The sequence below is a fragment of the Tinamus guttatus genome, unplaced genomic scaffold (assembly GCF_059628265.1).
Source record: "Tinamus guttatus ecotype Peru unplaced genomic scaffold, ASM5962826v1 Tinamus_guttatus_pri_ptg000211l, whole genome shotgun sequence".
NCBI classification, from domain to species: Eukaryota; Metazoa; Chordata; class Aves; order Tinamiformes; family Tinamidae; genus Tinamus; species Tinamus guttatus.
The window spans coordinates 2,991,281-3,012,519 of record NW_028288745.1 but is presented as its reverse complement, the minus strand read 5'-3'; the positions used below and the strand labels follow the sequence as shown (position 1 = coordinate 3,012,519).

Below are 21,239 nucleotides of genomic sequence, written 5' to 3'. Positions count from 1 at the left end.
AATCTAAGGGATGACTTAAGAGAAAGAGCTGAAAAATGTAAATAGCTATTTAACTGTTTATGTATAATAGATAGAGTTACTGCCACAGAGCTGCTAGAGCTGCTGTGGATCGCAAGGTTATCACTGAGTGAGCAGCATTTGCACGTGACCAAGGTGGGAAAAAAAGGAAGTCGTAAAACAGAAGAAAGATGTAGAATGAGTCAGTGTTGAAAGAGTAGATGAGTGAACGTATACACTCATGAGTAGTAGTGAACATATTTTACTTAGCCATAATAAGTAACTTTTTAAAATGTCTTTTAACAAACCATTTATCATCAATGTATCTGCTCTATGCTTAAACATGTGCTTGACTTCAAGACCGTATTTAATTAAATGTATGGGTAAATTTAAACACATTATCAAAAACTGGCTGAATCAGGGACTGAAATTCTGGTGATTGAGGAAGAAAAAAAGAACCTCTCCTGTCCCCATATCCTTATGAGCCTTACTGTTTTTCTCCTGAACCCATAAATGTCACTTTCCTATGAACAGGCAGGGTGAAATTCTAACATGATGCAGTGAAGCTCAGAGCACCTGCACCAAGTTCCAGTTGTTATGCTCTTTCTGATGAAGGCAAAAGTAAATAAATCCAGCATTAAAGAAAAGAAGAAAAAAGATTTCCGAAAACAATCTGTTAATATCTAACTGTAAAGAAAATCTGCAAAAAAAAAAAAAAAAAGGAGGATGTTTCCTCTTTTTACTTCATGCTCTAATGGGACGTGATCCAGAAGGAATGCATAAAGTGTTCATTAATCAGCTTTATGCAAAAAAAAAAAAAAAAAAGTGTTTATGCTAGGAATTGGAAGGATCAATCAAGCTTCAAGTATAAGTTAATCTGTGATATGTTTTGAAAGCTTAAGAGAGAACCTCCCTGCAGTACTCGCTGGAAGTGTCAGCCAAACGCAGCACAGGATGCACGACACCGTTCTGCAACACAGAGCTGGGCAGAGACTCCAATCCAGTGAACAGAGAAATCTGCACCAGGTTTAAAAAATCACTCAGTTCTGCTCAAGTAAAATCCTAACAAGCACAACTGCCTCTGAATCAAAGTCTGCAGGTTTGCAGGGAACAGGCGGACGAGGGTCACCCTCAGAGATGGCACATAGTGCACTCCGTGCCTCTGGTGTTAGCTCAGCTGCAGAGACCAGGAGGAAGCAGTGAGGATCTGCAGCAGCTCCTTGGACAACACAACTCGGAAGAGGATGTCCTATCAAGATGAATATGGCTCATTCAAGAATTAACTTTCTACTCATCTTCTACCTCAGTGTTTTGCTGCTTATCCATCTAAAAAGTAAGATTTTTCTCTTATTGTTGTGACATATCCTCTGAATAGCTGCTAGGCACGGACTTCTAGCAGGAAACTTGTTTTGTCAGGAGGCTTTAAAATATTGATGAAGATGCTAAAAGGAGTAGGTCTATAATGCTCTAAGTTGTTTATGTTTATTGCATAAACATGCAGTGGCTTTGCTGATCTTTGTGCTTAAACTTTTTTTTCCCCCGGAGAATAAAGGCTTTTTTACTACTTTGGTTCACATATTTCAAGCACTATGGTATCAAACACATAAGAACTAAAAGGTACCTATTAAAAGGAGTTTAAGGACTCCCTTTTAGTGGGATTCATTGAATGTTTTTATACCTGGCTGCTTAAACTTATTTTTTTATCTTATCTTTTGCTTAAGCAGTCATGCTTTCTATACTGTTCATCTAATGTATTCTAGTAGCACTCACTGTTTTATTACATAATCATTAGTGTATTATGCTTTAATTAAAAAAAATCTAGAGAAATCAGTTATTAAACAAATGTGCTATATTTGGTGTTCTAAGGTGTTCTAAACTCTCCGTTATGAGAGTACCAAAGTCCAGCTATTTTTGTTGAGAAAATATTTTCAGCAAACTTCCACATAAACAGAAGAAGGCAAAAATATTGGTTTTCCTTGCTAATTTCGGCAGATGGTTGAGCATGAATACAAGCGAAGGAGGCTAAGTGGCCTCAGCTGGCGAAGCTGATACATGTTTATGAAAAGCAGTAGCTCTTGAACATGTTTGAAATGAACAGGCAGGATGTGTGCCTATCTGAGAAGGCAGTTTGATTTGCGTCTGTTCAACGTGAATTGCAATAAGACAAAGCTCTGAGCAGCTGCCATTAAACATGAAGACTTGGCATTAACGTACAGCGTTGTGTAATCTGGGTCACCTTCTGTTGCTGCATCACTCAAATTGTTACTTGGACAGTTTACAGATCAACATAAATTAGATACTGAAAGCAAACAGATGCAGAGAGATCAACCAGCACTGTAAAAGAGGAAAATCCAAAACAAAAAAGAAAACCTTTAAAGCATAGGAAAACAAAAACATAGAATGCCAGAGAAACTCTTACTGTTTTATGCTAGTAGTTTTCTTGTTTGAGGAGCTACCAACATCAATCAGCAGCGCCAGAATGTTCTTTTCTAAATTATCTCACAACAGGACATCTCCTGGACAAAAGGGGTAGATCTTTTTCCGCCCCCACCAAAGTCTGCACACTATATGATGAACACCCAGACTAAAGCCTTGTGTAAAACTCTGAAGCAGAATCTAAATCTAAGGAAGTATATAAATCTAAGAAAGTAACTGGAATGGTGACAATTGGGTAATTTCATTTACACAAGGCAGGCAAATTAAAGCAAAATATAAATGCTGTGGGAAGAGGAATAACAGTTTAGACACAAATTTAAGAAGGTTATATTAAAAATATTAAACATAAAGCATTTCTAGAGTGTAAACAGCAACAAAACAACCACACACACAAGATTCAGCAAAAACAACGTAATCACAAGTTTTTGTTTTGGCGTTGGCTGAGCACTGCTTAATTCAGGGTGCCAAAGGAGATGAAAGCCGTTATACGGCATCTCGTACCTTTCCTTAGCACGGATGTTGGCTGGGATGACATTTCAGATGCTGCAGGAGTTTTTTCTCTGGCGTCAAACCATGTGTCCGGCTCAAGCATTAGGGCTTTCTCGTGTTCTCGGGTAGATTCATGGCTGTTGCAGATTGATGTGCTCGAATGGAGCAATCTCTGTGGAAGCCTGAATCAGGTATCCAAGTGTACAGGTTCGTGAGCCTAAGTGCAGTATATTTAAGAATCTTGTTGAGTGCTTTCACTCAAGAAAGTTCGTATGCCAGAGCTTTAAAACTGCTAAGAGTTAGCAAGAAGATAACTGTGAACAGATAAAACAAATATAAACAGAACGATAGACTGCAATTATTTGCTTATTTAAAAATTAAAGCTAAGTGCCCAAGATATAAAAGTTGAGAATGTTACAGGAGTGAGATAATGTCTAGTATGTATAAAAGTTGTATTTCTCAAAAATTACATTTCTTAATCAATTCATTGAACTTACCTTTCCTCAATGGATTCTAATCTTAAAGAAGATTAACATGAAATACGTACACATCAAATCTTTTTCATAATTGATATATTCTAAACTACTTAGGAAATAAATAACTTTTCCTGAAACATACCTCCTTCTAATAGGTTTTCCAGCTTGTGAACACTCAGAATATTGGTATAAGTAGATTGAGATACATCCCGTAGAACTGGTAGGGGAACAACCATTTTATAACAGAGTTACTATTTTTATAGCAGATGCAATAAAATTAAAATCCTTTGCAGATGGGAAAAGGAGAACTACTTCAACCTAACTAACAACCCAACCTAACAAGGCGCAAAGGCTTTGGGACAGCTACAGTGAATGGTTTTAAACTACAGTCTGTCTGGGGCCACATTACCTCTCATTATTATTGATTTCATAATATTTACCCAAAATGTACATAAATTAAGAATGGAAATTTTATTTGGAATTACTATTAGAGTAAACTTCTGTTGCTTCACTGTTGTGAACAAACCCTCTGAGCTGTATTTGCACTCCTTTTCCGCCTCTCCGAAATACTGGCACTATGGAATTTTTCCCCATGGACAAGCACTTTTAATCTCTTGCAACTGTTCCCATTACTCACTGAACTTCTAATTAACGCATAATTACTGTGCTAGGAATAAAGCTCTACTTATGAAGAGATTTGTGGCTTTGCCCATGCCGCTTGTCCCCCACACACACTCGGCTGATGAAAGTGTCTTCCCAGCACGGCCTTGTTAGAAGGAACATTGGAGAGTTCGTAATGGATACGGTGCTTCAGCAGGGCCTCATTAGTCAGCTGCGGGTTGCCAATGCCAGGCCCACCGGAGCTGCAGTCAGCAATGTCTAAGCACTGCTGGCATGAGGAATGCTACGACCTTCCCTCTGTGCTACCTGACAGGGACTGTGTCCGTATCATATCCTAAGTGAAACACAGATGCTTGCCCTAAGTGAGCTTAAAGCAACAGCTTCTTGAGTCGTGCATAAGGTCTTTTCCCCACCCTACCCTCGTTTTAATTTATATACCTTGTTATGGATAATGCCTCCATAACTGGAAACAAATCCTAAGAATATAAAGTATAGCCTTACATTTTCTAGACAGAGAAGTCACTTCTGATTAACTAGGTACTTGGGAAGTCCCCTTCCTTTGCAATTCCATTCACCTTTTCCTCTATTCAGGAGGAAACTCAGAAAAAAAAAAACTATTTCAAAAATGCTTAAATATTGACAGCCAAATTAGACAGTCACATCTTGAAAAAAGCTACGTGAAAAGGCAAATACTGTTCTGTAATACGGTAGCAGGAATATGACATTCAAGAGACGGGAGAGTAATCAGTCCACTATTCAGTGCTGACTATATCCACTTTTGAATATTACTGTGAGAAAGAGATAAGCAGTTAGAGAGAAGCTGGAGAGGGAGAGGAAAAACAGGAAGACATTTAGAAAAACGTGACCTATGATGAAGGGCCGAGGAAAGAGAGGCCTGAGGGAGGACATGATTACAGTCTTAACTATGTAAAAGAAAATGGCAATCAAGAAGGACAACGTGATCTGTTGTCCTCCATGACCTTCAGAGGGTAGATATTACAAACTAAGAGGCTTCACAGGAAGCAGGGAAGGTTTAAATGAAACATGAATGGGACTTTCCTAATTATAAGGATAATTTTCTTTCTGTTCTTGCATTATGAACAGAATTGTTATATAAATATAAGTTAGAAAATAGTTCACCCTAATTCTTTCAGACATCAAGTAGCTACTCTTGATTTTCAGTTTCTTGGGTTTTAAATAAGGAGCCCTGCACTACCAGCACTTCTTATGCTGGGGATAGATAGACCTTGTGCAAGAAATTATGTGGTTTGGTTTCCAGATATTAAGGTCAAATCACTTTGCGTAATAGCCACCTAAGTACCTGTGATCCCATTGCTGATAGGGGTTTGGAGCCAGATGCCTCTCAAAGATACTTCTTGTATTTCTATAATATATGTATATATATATATATATACACACACACACACATATTTTTTTTATGAGTCACTTTTTGACATTAAAAAAAAAAGAGAATTTCTCAATCTTTCGGTAGCCTTCACTATTTGTTTTGCTTTTTGTACTTGGTTCCAAAAGAAAAAAACACCAAAATAAAAAACCCACTTTTCTTAGAGGAGACTTTAAACCTAATTGACTCATCTATAGTCACACTCAGCAGGTAGCAAGCAGACAAATCACATGTATTATTTTCTAAATTGATATTAGATTAATTTATTGGTTTTATGAACAGGCATGTTTCATCAATCAGATCATGTTGTACTCTTCCATTTTCCCAATTATTCACAGTATAATAATCAGTAAACACCTCTCATCCAGCAAAGTGGGGGGGAAGGGGAGAGGAGACATTTTTGCAATTAGACTTTTATATTTATTTTATATTGATTATATTTTACTCACCCATAAAATGGGTCAACAAAAGTTGCTTCATCTTTTGACAAATACTGTAACGGACAACACTTCTGTGCAGGCAGCTGAAGCGCTGTGACACGTACCAAGCAGCTGGGACCGGAGCTCAGAGGGACGGCTCCAGGCTCCAGTAAAACATGTTCCTCTCCAGGCATCAACAAAGCGATTCTGCGGTCGCTGCTGCAGCTTCATGGTTAGGGCAGCTTCTGCCTGCCTGCAGTCTTATCAGTGGGGACAAGGATCAGAATATTTCTGGGGGCAAAGATTTCTGTGGGTAGAAGAGGGGCATGAGTTGCTAACCAGCTGTATACAGCATCCCCACTCCGAGAGCTAAGGTTCAGAGTCAGCAGCAGAACTTGCTTGTTCTCAGAAGCTGTCCTTGAATAATTGTGACTCCAGTGGATGTTTGGGGAGAAACTTAAAAAACAGACCACTGTTCTTGCTTTCCTGCTTGCATGCCCAAGGGTGGGCATGCTGGAAACCTATTCCCTTAACCTTTCCTTGATTAACGAGACTACAAACAGGATGTATTCCTGCAAAGTGCCTGCAATCACAGTGATTCAGGTTAAGATTGTGGGTAAACAAACCTGCACGGCCTAACCTCAGCACTCCGCCATGGACACAAGTGCCTGAAATTTCCTTCAGTTTCTGAGGGTGACTATTGTGGCTTCTATGTTCTGGGACTACCAAAGGCAGTCTGCTCTCTGATGCAATTTAAGGTTACTGTAATTCACATCCAAGCTTCCAGCTGCCACTCAACAGTAGATAAAATCGTTATACATTAGTCACACTCTTTCCTTGACAATTCCTGTTCTTGGTCTTTGGGGTTTCTGACAGGACTGGTACAGAGCACTTCACTACTCCGTCTCACAAGGCAGGCCTTAGGTCTGAATTTGACTATAAAACCTCTCTTCTTTAAACACAAGTTAGAGGACTTTGAGAACGACGTAATTTGACAGGGAGCCTAAGCAAAGACTTAGAAAGATAGACAGCCATCACTCTGTAAGCAACTAAAACTTAAATGACCTGTATTAATAGATGAATTATGGCAGAAATTCCCAAACTCTCAAATTCTAGCCTTGAAAAGCCGTCTACATACAGTAGTAGCTTCACATGTGATTTGATAAGCAAGCAAAGCTAGAGCTTTGTGTCATTTTGTTTGTGCTTAAAAAGAAGCCTTGCTATAGCTTAAGCGTGCAAGAGTCTGAATGTAGTCCAGCGTCCACAGCACTGAAAGACTTGATTGCCATTTGTTTACAGCAAAAATATCCGTAATATAACTCACGAACCTCTTAAAAGCAAGAAAAGGAGCCCCTGAGAGCATGTCAGAACTGATACGTGTCATACTGCTGCTGCTTGGATATCAGCCACCTTATGTGCAGGAAGAGTGTAGCTGGGTTAGCACCATGGCGAGTCGAAGCTCATGTAGAGAGGTAGAACATATTAGTTCAGGCACTGTGTTGTGCTAATACTGCTAAATAGCACCTGGATCAGCACAGTCTCAAACTGTGGGAAAGATGTTGTGTAGGCACCCATCTCTGTTGTTATTTATACAGGCATCTCCGCAGGGCCCCTTAAATGCATTTTTGTAAATATATGGAGCACACAATGCTAAACATCCCACGTCAAACAGTTGGCCATTCAGTTTTGTAAAGAGGAAGAGTTAACTGAAGTTCAGATTTACATGCACATTCTGTAAATATTGATTATGGGCCACATCAGATGCAATTCAAAAGAAATATTAAAAATGGAGAATCTACAGAGCAGGTGACATGTAGCTCAGTTTTGAATCTGCTGACTCAAGAGCTACAAAAAGGCCCTAAATACTGCCAAGGTCTGAGACAACTGATGGCAGTCCTAACTGTACACAGTTCTCCAGCACCCTATTTTCCATAGCTAGCCTTATGGATAGGTGAGATATAGCAGAGACACGAGGTTCCTTCACATGGAGAAGTAGTAATGACAGTGAGAGAAGAAGCTAAGGGAAAGACCCTGGTACGTCAGGGATGAAGTCAGAATTGCAGAATGGGAGGAAGATGTATAGGGCTGTCAAAGGTTCTTTCTGTCCCTGAAATGCAGAAGTTAAAGAATGGTTCACTACAATTCCTATCTTAAATGTAGGAGAATGTAAAAACGAGTTTGCAGGAAAGATAATCTAAACTTCTCCATTTACTTATTTGGAGGGCTGCATTAGGGCATATCCCATGACAGCATAATACAAAAAGGTACCTCTGCAGTACAACTGCAAAGGGTGAAAAGAAAACATCATGTAAGACCCACTACATCAGACTTTCTAGATAAACCTACTCATTCACTGCTAATCCATCTGTTGAAGTGATTTTCTTTTTTCCACATTAAACAGTGCTGACATTTGCAATGCTTTATTCACTTCTAATCGTGCTGAATATTTGCAAGCCTCAGTCTATATAAAAACACCCTCTGCTTGATGTAACAAGAACTATCTGTTCTCTTCTCTCTTGAGTACGTCTTACATGTCTGATTCAATTTACTCTAACATCTAGCCAGTTTGGAGCTCATGGGAAAGTACAAGAAGAGCAAGTTGACTAAATCAATAATTTTGCATTCAAATGACTGTTCCCACAGTACACTGAATTTCCTGAAGAGCTAGTAGACATCACAGAACTGCTGTTGTCCACAGTAGTGAAAAATAATAAAACTTAGAAATATTTAGGTGCATAACTTTAATAGGATTAAATAGGAGCAGAAAGGATTGTCACTGAACATCCTTGAGGAATTTGGATAAAAATCCTTTTTCTAGTAAACACACTAGATGATCTGACAATGATCCCGTGATGGAAAGAAGGGAGGTTGGAAGGAAAATTATGCAGTTCTGACTTTCACACAGCAGGAAAAAAGATCAGATCTGTTCCATCATTTCTTCTATAGTCCAAAAACTGTGGGAAATCCTTCAGACTGAAATGCATTTCACTTTATTTGAGGTAGAGCTTGTCAGCTCATAGATTCATGTAGACATTTTCTGTTCCTGAAGACCTGTGCAAGACTTCTGTCAGCCTCAAAGCTTAGGAAAATGGACCTGCTCTGTCTCCCAACCTTCATCCCCAACCTGACTATAGTTTTGCTGCAGGTAGAGTTACATGTGTTATAGGTGCCTCTGATACTCCATGAACAGCATTCAACAGACCTGATTCCAGGTTTACTTACTCTTGTTTAACTTTGTAAGTAAGTCCACTGGCTTCAGCAAAGTTGCTGCTGCGCTATGTCCAGTCAGAACCTCTTGCTTTACATAACCTGGAGGCTTGTGGTCACAATCAAGAATGGTTTCTTTTCAAGTACATGGAGAATTACGTACTTCGAGATGCTTTCTCTGCTCAAAGATGCATCAAAAGTAGAACTACATTCTTTAATCCTCATTAAAGAATTTGAGGGCCTGGCAACAATAATATTCAGTTACTTAATCAGTTTAAATAGAGACGTGCTGCATTTATCTATTCTACAGACAGATGAACCCTTCACTTACTTCCATTAACATGCCTGTAAACAGACAGACAGCTGGGAGTTTGGTTTTCGTGCTTTGTGGGAAGATGGTTAGTGACTGAGAAATAGGTAAGTGGAAAATAGAGGGGAAAAAAGACTGCAAAATATGTTTCTGACTCCATCTTAAAAAGATGCAGAGAAGAAAAATCAATTACTTTTTAGTAGTAAAAACAAATAAAAAACAAATCTCCCACTATGTTTCTACCATAGCACAGACTTGATGACCATGCATCTCTTTAGGACCCCCTGCAGAGCACCAGGAATGCTGAATATTATCCTGAATGAGACACCCATGCTCAGAAATTTAGCTAGATACCAAGGCTGAAAGCAGCCCCAGAACAAGAAATCTCCTGTGAATAGAGCAACAACAACAACACTGTAATTTTTAGGTTCTTGAGGTCCAGCAATTCAGCCTTTCATACTGCAGTCATGCCTTGTTCCAGCTATTACATGCCTCATTTCTGATAATCTTTTCTAATTAGTTCTGCTTTTCAAGTGAAATCTTGGAATCTAGTATTTTTCTGTATTAATAGTTAAGGGCTTTGCTTTCTATATTCAGGGTCAGTCTGGCATTTCACGTTGTAGAACTCATTTGTCCTCCCAACAATTAGAGTTGTATATTTGGTTCAGGTTTAAACTCCTTCAGAGACTGTTCTAAAGTTAGCAATACAGTGCAGAGCTAAGAGCCAGCAGAGTCAGGCAAGTAGGAAGGAGCAGGCTTCTTTGGGATTCTTCCTTTATAAAAACTATATGAAAGATTTATGTTATATAACATTTTTGGTAACTTGCAGACTTTTTCACATAGAGATCTTTCTCCCTTTCCAAGGATAATTCAGGAAAAAATAAAATATATATGCTCTTAGTCAGTAACTTGCCATCTTATGGACCTCTTTTCAGGATGATTGGTCAGTGGCAGAAATTACCAGAGGCACCTAATGTCTGAGGTGCCAACTGTAGAGGCAGGAGGCACCTGAGCCTCAGGCAAAAATGACACTCTCCTCCAGCTGATGCCTGATTCAAGATGATAGACTCTTTTCAGATTAACAGAACTTGCAGAACTTGAAGGATGTGGAGGTGGGGACAGAAATCGACTTCCAACAATATATAGCTTAAGCTGTTTAAGCTGATTGTTTGGGAATGCCATCCCGAGCAGCAAATAGTCATAGTATAGGAATAGAAATGCTTCCGATCTAAAGTTATACTGTGTTTACTTCCTTTTGTTTCATAGACAGCCTGTCAGAAAAAAATGATAGCTCTCAGCCTTCTTCCTTTATACATAGGTACATGGACTAAGTAAATACAATACTTAAGAAGTACTTAGCATTTTTATCCTTAAGTCAGTTCACTCTCCATAGCTGAACACATCTGAAAATACTACCCACTAATTATTTTTTAATTATTTTTAGATTATTAAGGTGCATTATTACCTGGAGATTATTCAATAGTTCTTAATGAAACACACAATTTCACAAGATATGTAAAAGTTACTAACAGTGTTGTTCTTCCAAATGTGAAATGGCACTGATTAGTGTCCATCTAAATCCCCCGAAGTTTCAGAATCCCTGAAGGTTCAGAAATAGGTCAGAAATACTACAAAGACCCTGCATTTGCACTAGTCCTGTGAGGAGAGAGAGCATATACACAAAGAACAACTTCACAGACTCGCTGTGGGAACAGTGCTTTAATTTTAAGCCTTGCAGACTGCTCTCAGTGTTGTCAGCCCTTGACTCTGCAAGAGCCTTCAGTAGGGCTATGCCAAAAGTACTGCCTTGGAGCTTTACTATCAGAACATGGCCTCATCTGAGCTGCGCATCAGTCCTTGTTCACCCTCCTTAGAACAGCTCTCCCCCTTTCCAAAAATATTTCAGAAAAAGATGCACTGAGGGATTGAATTAAATATGTGCTTGAATTCTGAACCGAAATACGAGCTGCATTTTTCTTTGAATTTATCAAGAGTGTGTGTCTATCACAAATTAATGTGCCAGGAGCTTAAATCAGAATGATGTCCTGTTGATAGGATATTAGAAACTGGAACATGGCTTGGAAAATAATATGGGTCAAGTGTTTGGTAGGAAAGGCATCCCTGTAAATTGCCTTTTCGGTCTTTAATGCTGAACTGTCTTCCACTTGCACCATGCTCATGGTGCAATAACCTAAATATCTAGACTTTATTCTCTCTGTCTCACCTGGTTCACAGTAACAATGATTTTACCACTGAAGTATTTTCTCTGCAGACTACTCTACAGAGCACTGACAACTCTTTTTTCATTCCCTCCTTTACAGTGTCTCCCTTATATATTTGCCTTGACACGGTCTTCACATTGTGTCGACATTGTTCTGACTCTTATGAAAACTTAATCACTGTAACAAACAGCAGTAGCAATGCTGAGAAGAGAAAGTGATATGAAAATTGTTAAGGAATGGTTTAAAAAAAAAAAAGTGCTGGTAGAATCTGATTTTTAGACCTTGCTTTTAAGTAACTTAAATAAAAATTCCTTTATAAAAACTTCAGTCAAGGCATCTCAAGGCAAAGTCAGGAGATAATTACAAATTCCATACCTGAAGTTCATACATTCTTGACTAAGTAAAAACCCTTTTAATTACTGCGAATTCAAGTCCTTCGTGAGACCTCATGCAGGTATTGACCTACTTTAGCTCAAAATCCTTTAAGAAAGATATCACCAGTACAAACTCCTTTCATACTGACCATCACAGACACTAAAAAAGCTTAGGCTTGCCAAATTCTGATTTTACCGCAGTCTTTTTGCAATCCTGCAAGCCACCATTTCTTTGGGGCAGAAGAGACCAGTTGGACCTCCATAAAGGTCACTTCATGACCTTCATAAAAGAGATTCAATCCAGAAAATTACCTCACGTCAATGTATACAACTATCATTTTGCATATATGCAAACAGCATGTTTATTTGAGTAAACCAATTATAAGTGATGCAATTTTACATCATTATAAAGCAGAGCCTTTTTCATTTTAATTCAGTACATACTATGACATGTTATTACTGGAAGTTGAAAGCACCATAATCCCTGCTGCAATCACCTTCTGCTTGTCTTTTGCCTCAGTCTGGGCTAAGTCAGAAGAGCCTCAGATGCAGTCCCAGCACAAGGGTAAGGAGTATTTTACTTCTACACTGGTTTAAGACCAACAGAGCACAAGCTTTTTGCCCTAACACAACAGAAAACATTAGGCCATTCTTCCTCACTGTTGTATATCCATGTAGCCACCCTACTTCTGTGTGATCCTAAGGAGAACACATGGCTAAGATGAAGACAGCCCCTTTTCTCCTTGCTTGATTCGAAACCAAATTTGTGCATCGGGCAGGTTAAGGTTTGTGTTTCAACACTGTGAAAAAATTACTACCAGTTGGGATTGAAATTTTGATCTGTAGGCATGACTTCTTTACCCATCAAGGAAAAAAAAAAAAAAAAAAAACTCAGTCCATTTCTAACTGTCACACTGATACGAATTTTTGGTGCTTAGAAGGATACCTAGGTGTTCTAACCACTACACAAAATTATTTTATACCATATGTTCATGCACACAGCCAGCCTCTTACCTGAGAAGTGTAGTGAACACACATCCGCCACAACCAAGAGGGAGCTCATCAGCAGGGCAGCTCCTGTTCCTCCACAGCTGGTACATGGGGCTCCTTGCAGGTCAGCAAGCAGAGGTTCTCCAGAGGGTGCAGCAGTTCCTCTCCTGTATAATTCCTGTAGCTTTTCCTCTCTTATCCCCAGGTTCATTAGAGAGTGAGGAGGGCCTGGACTTCTTCCCTTTGCCACAGAGCCCCTGGCCTTTATCAGAGGTCCCATGTCATGGTCCGGCCCTCAGCAAAGTAGAGCTACCATGTTCCAGGGGCACCCAGTTGCCTTAGGAGAGCCTCGCTGGAAGCAGCCTAGGTGAACTGCCCTAACCTAAGGTGCAGCAGGTTGACCTGGTGACTAGTACTGAAGAGCTCCTTACGGAGGAAAGGAGCTTCTCTGAAGTCTCCTAAATTGCAAGGCCAAGCTGGCAATGGGCACCTCCATGATTTAGCACAGGGCTGGGCTCTAGAACTGCAAGGAACCTTTAACTCCCACCACCAGCTTCCTGAGGAGCCAAGGAGGCTCTGGGGAGCTGAGGAGCTGATTTGTAACCTGCTGACAGATGCGCACTCGTCAGCTCACAGCTGGCTCCGTACGTTAACCCCAGCAGGAGCAGGACCCCGTGATTCATGAACTGCAGTTCCTATTCTTGCCGTTCTTCTGGGCCAGGTCATTTCTCAAAGGACATCTTACAGGCAAAGAATGAGGGAAAAACATATAAATGACCTATCAGATATTCCTGGCATTACTCCTGACATAATGGAGTATTTCTTTCCTCTTGACTCACCTAATCACAGAGATCTAGGAAATGTGTGAGGATTGTTTTGATTTTCCTAGTTAGATGGAATGGGTCCACTCTATAGAAATTAAGTTTTGTTTCTGTTATCATTATGTAGAAGGCAAGGAAAGAGCAAGACAAGGACTGCCTTAACCTCCACTGAGAAAGTCACCACGTGACTTAGTCAGTCCGACAAGTGCTATGACACAAAAATATGCCGAGGTTGATGAGTGCAGTAGGTCTACAAGGCCAATCCGGCCTGGCCGTGTGACAAGCTCAGCACCTTTTGCTGTGAACACCACTACACAAACTAGACATCATGTTCTGTAGCAAAGTGAAAGGCAGACAAATGACCTGCATAAATAACCATACGTAATAATGCCAGCTCCATGATTTGAACAGAATGGTAAGTGTCCAATTTAAGACTTAGTAAATCTGATTTTCCTAGCAACATTCAAAAATTAATGAATTTCTCTCTGCATGTAAATAGTTTTTGTTGTCCCCCAAACTCTGTTCAAGGCAAGTCCTCATAAAACTTGAAAAAGATATGACCTGCCGAAAAAAGCCTGGTCACCTATTGACAGAGACTAACCTGGCATTTCCTTGTATGATTTCTACCTGTATGAGGTCAGCAGGGATCACTCAACAGATGCAGATCATGGTGACAGTGTTGTTGTTCTCCAATCTCGGTGTTAGGAACTTGGCCCTTGTTGGTAGTTGGTAGTTTCTCTTCGCGCAGGACCTCAGAGAAGGAGTAAGCAGATATCAGTTGCGCCAGTTCCCCTTGTTCAATTCTAGCCTATCCCAAAGTATAGGAGCTAGGACTTCTTCCAAGCAAACTCTAAATCCCTGTTGGTAATTAGCTCATGCAGAGAACAAATCCCAGGTGGTTTCTGTGAAAAATATTTTTTTAAGTACATAATAGAAGGGGCTGGTACAAGCAAGAGCAAGGTACTGCTACTTGGTCTGAAGCTGAAATTGTGTCAGAAGAGTCTCCGTGAGCCTGGAGGGACAGCCTGTGTTCCCATGGCTGTGCTCTTCAGGGTGAGGCTAGTCAAAAATTGGATCTGACATTACTATTCCATTTCATTTTGTTGGCTTCAGCAAAATTTAGTTCACAGCTGTGTTACTAAGACCCTTTTGGAGGCAATCTCCATCCTTCCTCAACATCTGCACACATCAGTACACAGCTTTACACCTAGAAACTTTAAAACATTCATTTCCTTATGAACTTCAAAGCATAGCACAGCAAGCCAGCTGGAAAAAGGAACTCATCTATGAAAACCCTTATGCATTCTGTCATGATTTTCTCCCCTGTTCTACTCCCTTAAAACATACGATTTTCTAAATATGATTTGTTGCTAGAGGTTAAGTTGTGCAGAAGGGTATGATGCATATGATATAATATTCTTTGATGGCACCTTCTGGTTTTCTGAATGCTATAAGAACAAGTGCTTGTGAAGATTATGTCGAAGCAGAAGTCCTGACAATATCTTTCCTTATGATCCACTAGTGTAATGCATTTGACTAATGAGCGTGTTCAGAATTTCTTGAAGCTAAAATTAGCCAAAATTAATACAGGGCAAAAAACACATTTTCTGAAGTCTGTGATTAGCACAGTGGAGACGAAAGTATCCCTCACCAGAAGGGAAAGTCTTACTCCATGTTAAAGTTTGGTTTGGTGCAGTTTTAATAATCAAGGCTTTAAACCTATCTGGTTTTGACTTGGAAAAAAAAAACACACACACCTGCAGCAGCTTTAGAGCATTTGTGTTATTATTGTATGGAGTTATTTGTTGCTATGCTTTAAAATCATCACACCTTTATATGCTACAACATATCAGCATCACAATTGTAGGTCATTTTCATATTAAGAGGAAGGAAGCAATGAAGTGGGCAATAGTACCAAAAATAGAGTGTTTTTAAGAGCATGCCTTCCCATGGTTTCCGAAAGTGAACAACAAATGGGCATAGAATTTGTACTCAATTTTGTACTCAATTTTCAGCCCCTACACTCCAAGATCAGATCAAAATGTTAGCAGTAACTGGCAGCCTTTCTGGCCCCTTTTTCTCTCCCGTGTTGGTAGGTAAGCACAGTGGTAGTACGGCTCCTCGCATGTTCCAACCTGAATGAAATCTAAGAGCCACTGAGCAGGAATGGTTCATCTCTGTGAGAGGCAGGGTCTCCCAGTTCAAGTTCCTTGTGGAGTCTGAGTTCAGTGAGAGCCAGGAACACGACAGGAGCAGGAAGCCTCTCTCTTACACAGAGGCAAAATGCCACAAATTACTTCCAGACTCCAGAGAAGCTGTGAGACCATGTGTCTCACAAGGAGAGCTCTGGCCTCTGTGCGAGGGAACCGCTCGTTTACACCGCAATTTCCATTATTCAGGAAGAGCCAAGAGCAACGGGATTTCACCCAAACTCAGAGACTGACAGTTTCTCCCGCTGTATTTCTGAAAATCCCTCCGCTGATGGAAAGAAGTGAGATCATGATTTTGTCTTATGCAGCCCTGGGTTTCCCTCGTCGTTTCATGTGTCTGTCTTTCCTAGATGTACATTTTGGCCTGCGTTCTTGCCACCTGCATTAAAGTTTTGCTGTGTTTCAGAGCAAGCATTGCTGCTTGGATATATTTGCTCCACTGTTCACAGCAGTATTTGCACCCCTTAGTTGGTGGGTTAACATGGCAGGTTTGCGAATGCCGTATTAAGCTTCTATTAATTTTATAAGACTTGCTGCCATCTTTGTAATTCTTGGGAACAAGACAGGACCAAGCCCTTTCAAATGATTTTACAAATCCACTTGCCTTTATCAAGGTACCCAGGACAAGTCCATTTAGACTTGCTGAAAAGCTCTCTAGTGGCAGGCAAGGCATGATAGAATTTTACAGTATAGGAGATGACTCTGACAAATTTATCCCCTTGCTAAGACACCTAAGTTTTCACATCCAAAATCTCTTCATTTCTACAAAATTCTCATCTCACAGGAGAGATCTTTGTACGCAAGACTCGTGTTATATGCTGAGGACATACCCACTTTTAATGGAGATCCAAGAGTAGTAAGGGCAGACGAGGTTATCAACTGAGACCTTAGAATAAAGACCTTTAACCTACATAATAATAATAATAAAAAAAACACATCAAACAGTTTCAAATTTTGAACACAAATGTTATCCATGTTCTTTGCATCTGAGACACTGATAGAAGAGCTCAGATTTCCACCTCTTTGTATTATTGTACAGAAACAATTTTCATCATCCATGTTTCTGTATGGGAGAATCCTATTCCACTGTTTCAAGAACCTCTATTGCGTGAATTCAACTAAAAAGAATTTTCATCACTTACTTTTAAATAGGGAGGATGCAACACCTAGTTATGTTCATGCTTTTACTGTTCTCTAGACTTAGAAGATAAGAATGTGCAGGTATATTTTGAAACTATTAAAGTGAAAAATTACATTGAAATAGAGCATATACAGAAGTAGGCATTTCATAGGAGGAACCAGTATATGTATAATATATGTATAATGCAAAATGAAGCAAGAGCTGCTGAGTATTCACTGCAGTGAAACAAGGGAGAGAAGTGAAAGGAGATTAGAAGAAAGCATTTACCTCACCTCTGAGGTGTTGAGGTGTCCACTGCTGACAACACACATCACGAATTAATGAACTGCACCAATTCCCATCATTTTCCATCACTCTTGAATTAGGTGAGCGAGTCTGCCAAGTGAGCGCCTTTGAGCTAGCGCACGTCATGGGGGCTTGATCGGCAGGCATGGGGTGACAGTTTTGTAGGACAGCCTGTCATCTGGTTGCTGAATTTAGCAATACTTATCATCAGTAAGGGTGTCTGTAAGCGTTCTTGCTGAGATGCTCCCAGGATACAGAAACCCGGGGCAGCACAAAGGTAAAATGACAGCAAGTGACATCAAACTGCAACTTCTGTATGGGGAATAGCATCAAATTAGCCTGAGATTGCTGAAGTGATCAGAGAATAATGAAGTGGCAACCACCAGTTCCTTAATTTGACTCACATATAGTTTTGATTGTTAAGTGTTTCCTAAACAACATTTAAAACTGTAATGTTATTCAGTTGTTATGCTAATATACTGTATACAGTGCTTCTGCCTTAGTAAATATGTAGCTAATTTACTTTTCTTGTTTCAGACAATACAAATATGTTTGAGAAAAAAATCGGCCTTTTCAGTAGAAGCAGAATATTTTGAGTAACTGCCTTTTTTTATTTTATTTTATTCTTTTGTGTCTGTGTGTGGCAGTGGTTTCTATGGCAATAATCTCAATTCAAGATTTAAAGATCTGAAAGTGGTTTCTATAACAACACCTTCAGATGTTTTGGGCATACAACTGAAGTAAAAAGATTCAGGATTAACCCTTGATGATCACAGTGCATGTAGCCACAGTGAGAAATGCTTGCTTGTTTGTCAGAAGTATGTTTATAGCACCCCAAGTATATTAAATAGATCAAGCAGTAATTCCAAACTATGTATGGAGCTGGTCAGGTTTTAGGGAGTGATGCTTCCATTCCAGGTGAAGGTTGGGAAGGAAAAATGACACCACAGTTACCACAAAATGCTCAGTACATTAAATCATTGAGGCAATGTGGAAAAGCAGCGGAGTAAAGAGTGAAATTATGACAAAAGGTGCAATACTCAAATAGGTATGGGAGATGGGCAGGGAGGGAATAAAGTAGCATTAGTTCAAGATTTAGGAGGCTTGAGTCTTCAGCCTGAAAATCAAAACTGTATGGAAAAATTGAAATGATCTATTCACAAATAGAATATGGAAAAGCTATTTTGAGAGCTAAGATAGCCCCTTACCTGGCTTTGCTTAATCCTGAATGGCATGTTCTTATGTCCTTCTCCTTCCTGTCTGCCAAAAGCTGATCCACACATGGCATCTCTTCCTTTCAGTCCATGGTGAAGGTATCTGATCCCAATTTCTGTCACTGTAGATTATGCAGCTGTGCCCATCTCTTCCCTGGTTCTTCGAGATACATCAAGTAGCATTTCAAGATTGAATATATATGCACACCCACAACTTTCTAAGGCTGTCTTTGCAAGGAAGTTATTGTCATAGTGATGAACTGTATCTTCTATGTCATGGTGCACTGCAGATAAACTGAGATATGCCTAGTTACACCAAAGCCAACCATTCTTCAGTGTAGCACTAAACCCCTTGGGCAATAGTCAAATATTTCCAGTTAAATGCTAATTATTTCAAGATCTCAGTGAAGTCACAGAGCTTGATATTTCAGTGACACAGACTCACACACTTGCTTTAGCTTCCTAGGGGTGAATTTTAGACAAGAAATGAACACAAGCACTGAAGGTTCTGACTTCTTACTCCAGACATAGGACTATATTTGAGTCCTTGGGAATATGTTACATCATCATTTCTGTAGTGAAATTATTTGATTATTAGGTAAAGCTACTGGAAGACTGTGAACAAATGCTGTGTACTGTTGCTGCATCAACAGAAGACAGAGATTTTTTTTTAATGATTCCTAATGTGATAATTGTTTCCTTAGCAAATATTTTAAAGCTTAATTTTCAGCTTCTAGACCTGCACCTGTATTACCTTTATTACCTGTTATAGCTGGCTAGTTTTAATTAAAAAACAAACAAACAAAAACCCCAAAAAACAAAAAGTGAAATAATAGCTTTCTGTTAAAAAGAACAAAGAAACAAAGCCCTTCCCAAAGCACAGTACACTTGTCAATGTTGATGGCTATATTGTTATCAAGAAAGTAGTTCTCTTCTGGTAGAAAGATTTCTTTTTCTCTAGAAAATACACTACCTTTGTCAAGAAGGTCAGAAAAATCGCTGCAGGTTATGTAAAAAGATCCTGAAGCTGTTAGTGTTGAGAGCTGCTGTAAAGCTTGGAGTCCTCCTTCAGGTAAAAAAAAAGGCACATTTGAGGAGTAGCACTGCAAATTACAGGCAGCCTGCAGGTACTGCAGTGATTAGCCAAGTCCAGGCATGAACAAATTCAAGATGACTCAAGGTCATAGTAATGTGATTAGCGGTAATGGAAATTTCATTTAAAACCCTTCTGCTGATTATGGTATTTCACCAACTTGTGGAAGGAATTATGCTCAGAAAAAACAAGTCTTTGCTGAAGAACATTTCTGTCAAACAAGCCCCACAAAGGTTGCTAGGTTTTGTTTATGGCCTTTGAATGGCTAATTAAGGTTGCTGATCATATTCTTAAAATTGGGGATCATCAATTTGGCTTACTTTTGGTTTTATGAATCTAGGCTATCAGAGTATTTTTTTTTTTTTTTTACAGACTACATGAATTATATAGCTCCCCAAATCAAACTGAATCTAGAAGAAATTCTCATAATTTTCAATTAGGAAAGATTTGAGGGTGAGTGCTTCAAAATACTGCTTTACTGAGGATCACAAATCTTCTCGTCAGAACAGTTGTGCAAAATTGCTTTGGCCCATTCAGAACTCCTGCCCTGTTTATGTTAACTTTACCACTAACGTAATTTTGCCCTCATATGTTGTCATTGTCATGCACTTTCAACATCATAATCAATATTGTTTTGCATCATTGCATCACTGCAGTTCTCAGTGGCTAAGAAGTCATCACTAGACTGAAATCATGTATTTTTAGTGCTGATTAATTACATAATCTCAGTTAGCCATGTACAAACAACATCACCTCAGGATAGTTTAAGCTTATCCAGCTGGGTCTGTCTTTCTAGATGTTATTTAAATGGAATATTTTGTGCCAGCTCTCTCTAGACTACTGACATATTTGTAGTAGTACCGATGAGTTTACAGTAGGTGGCAAGCTTTACTGCAAAGAATTTTGCAGAGAAAACCCTGGGCAAATCTAACGCGGGCCTCCTGAATATACTGCAAACATCTATCTCAAAAGGACGTAACCTGGGGTAAAATGCTTGTCACTAATTCCTGCGGTAATTAGATTAATGTACCAATGTTTACAAAGAGACCGATAATCACTTCAGATGTCAGTCAGTGTAAATCCAAAGTGATCAGCGTTTTGTTGCAATGTTTTTAACGTTAAATAAAAATTTTAAGAGTGTTTGTCAGAAGAAGTCACTGCTTAAGTGATCTTAATTTTTTAAGAATGAAAATGACTCCTGTGGGTATCTGAACTAGAACACGAGGCCTTTTCAGGTTATCTCTATGCAATGTTGCCAGAAGTTAAGCTCCCACCAATACTGAAAAATAGTAAAACCCATGGCACAGTGCATGAGAAATGAAGATAAAACTCCAGAAGTCCCTCAATGTTTTGCTGTAAACTTTGAACACAAATCAAACAAGAACATTGTCTGGGCACTATTGGAACAAATACATTTGCATTGAATTGTCCATCAGCAATTTCTGCCTAAGAAATTTGTTTTACAAAAGCAAGAGAAGTTCAAGTTAAGATACGAGTTTTAAAAGAATCCAAGAAAAGCTTGTTCTTTC

At 39.3% G+C, this 21,239-nt stretch overlaps 1 protein-coding gene across 1 annotated transcript in view; it reads left to right on the top strand.

The window, feature by feature from the left end:
• Positions 1–1,148: 1,148 nt before the first annotated feature.
• The window catches only part of CRB1 (crumbs cell polarity complex component 1), an 86,744-nt gene continuing 66,653 nt past the window's right edge, over positions 1,149–21,239 (top strand). The window contains exon 1 of the mRNA XM_088524377.1: positions 1,149–1,330. Coding sequence (XP_088380503.1) covers positions 1,255–1,330 — 76 coding nt within the window. The 5' untranslated portion in view covers positions 1,149–1,254. The remainder of the gene's footprint in view (positions 1,331–21,239) is intronic.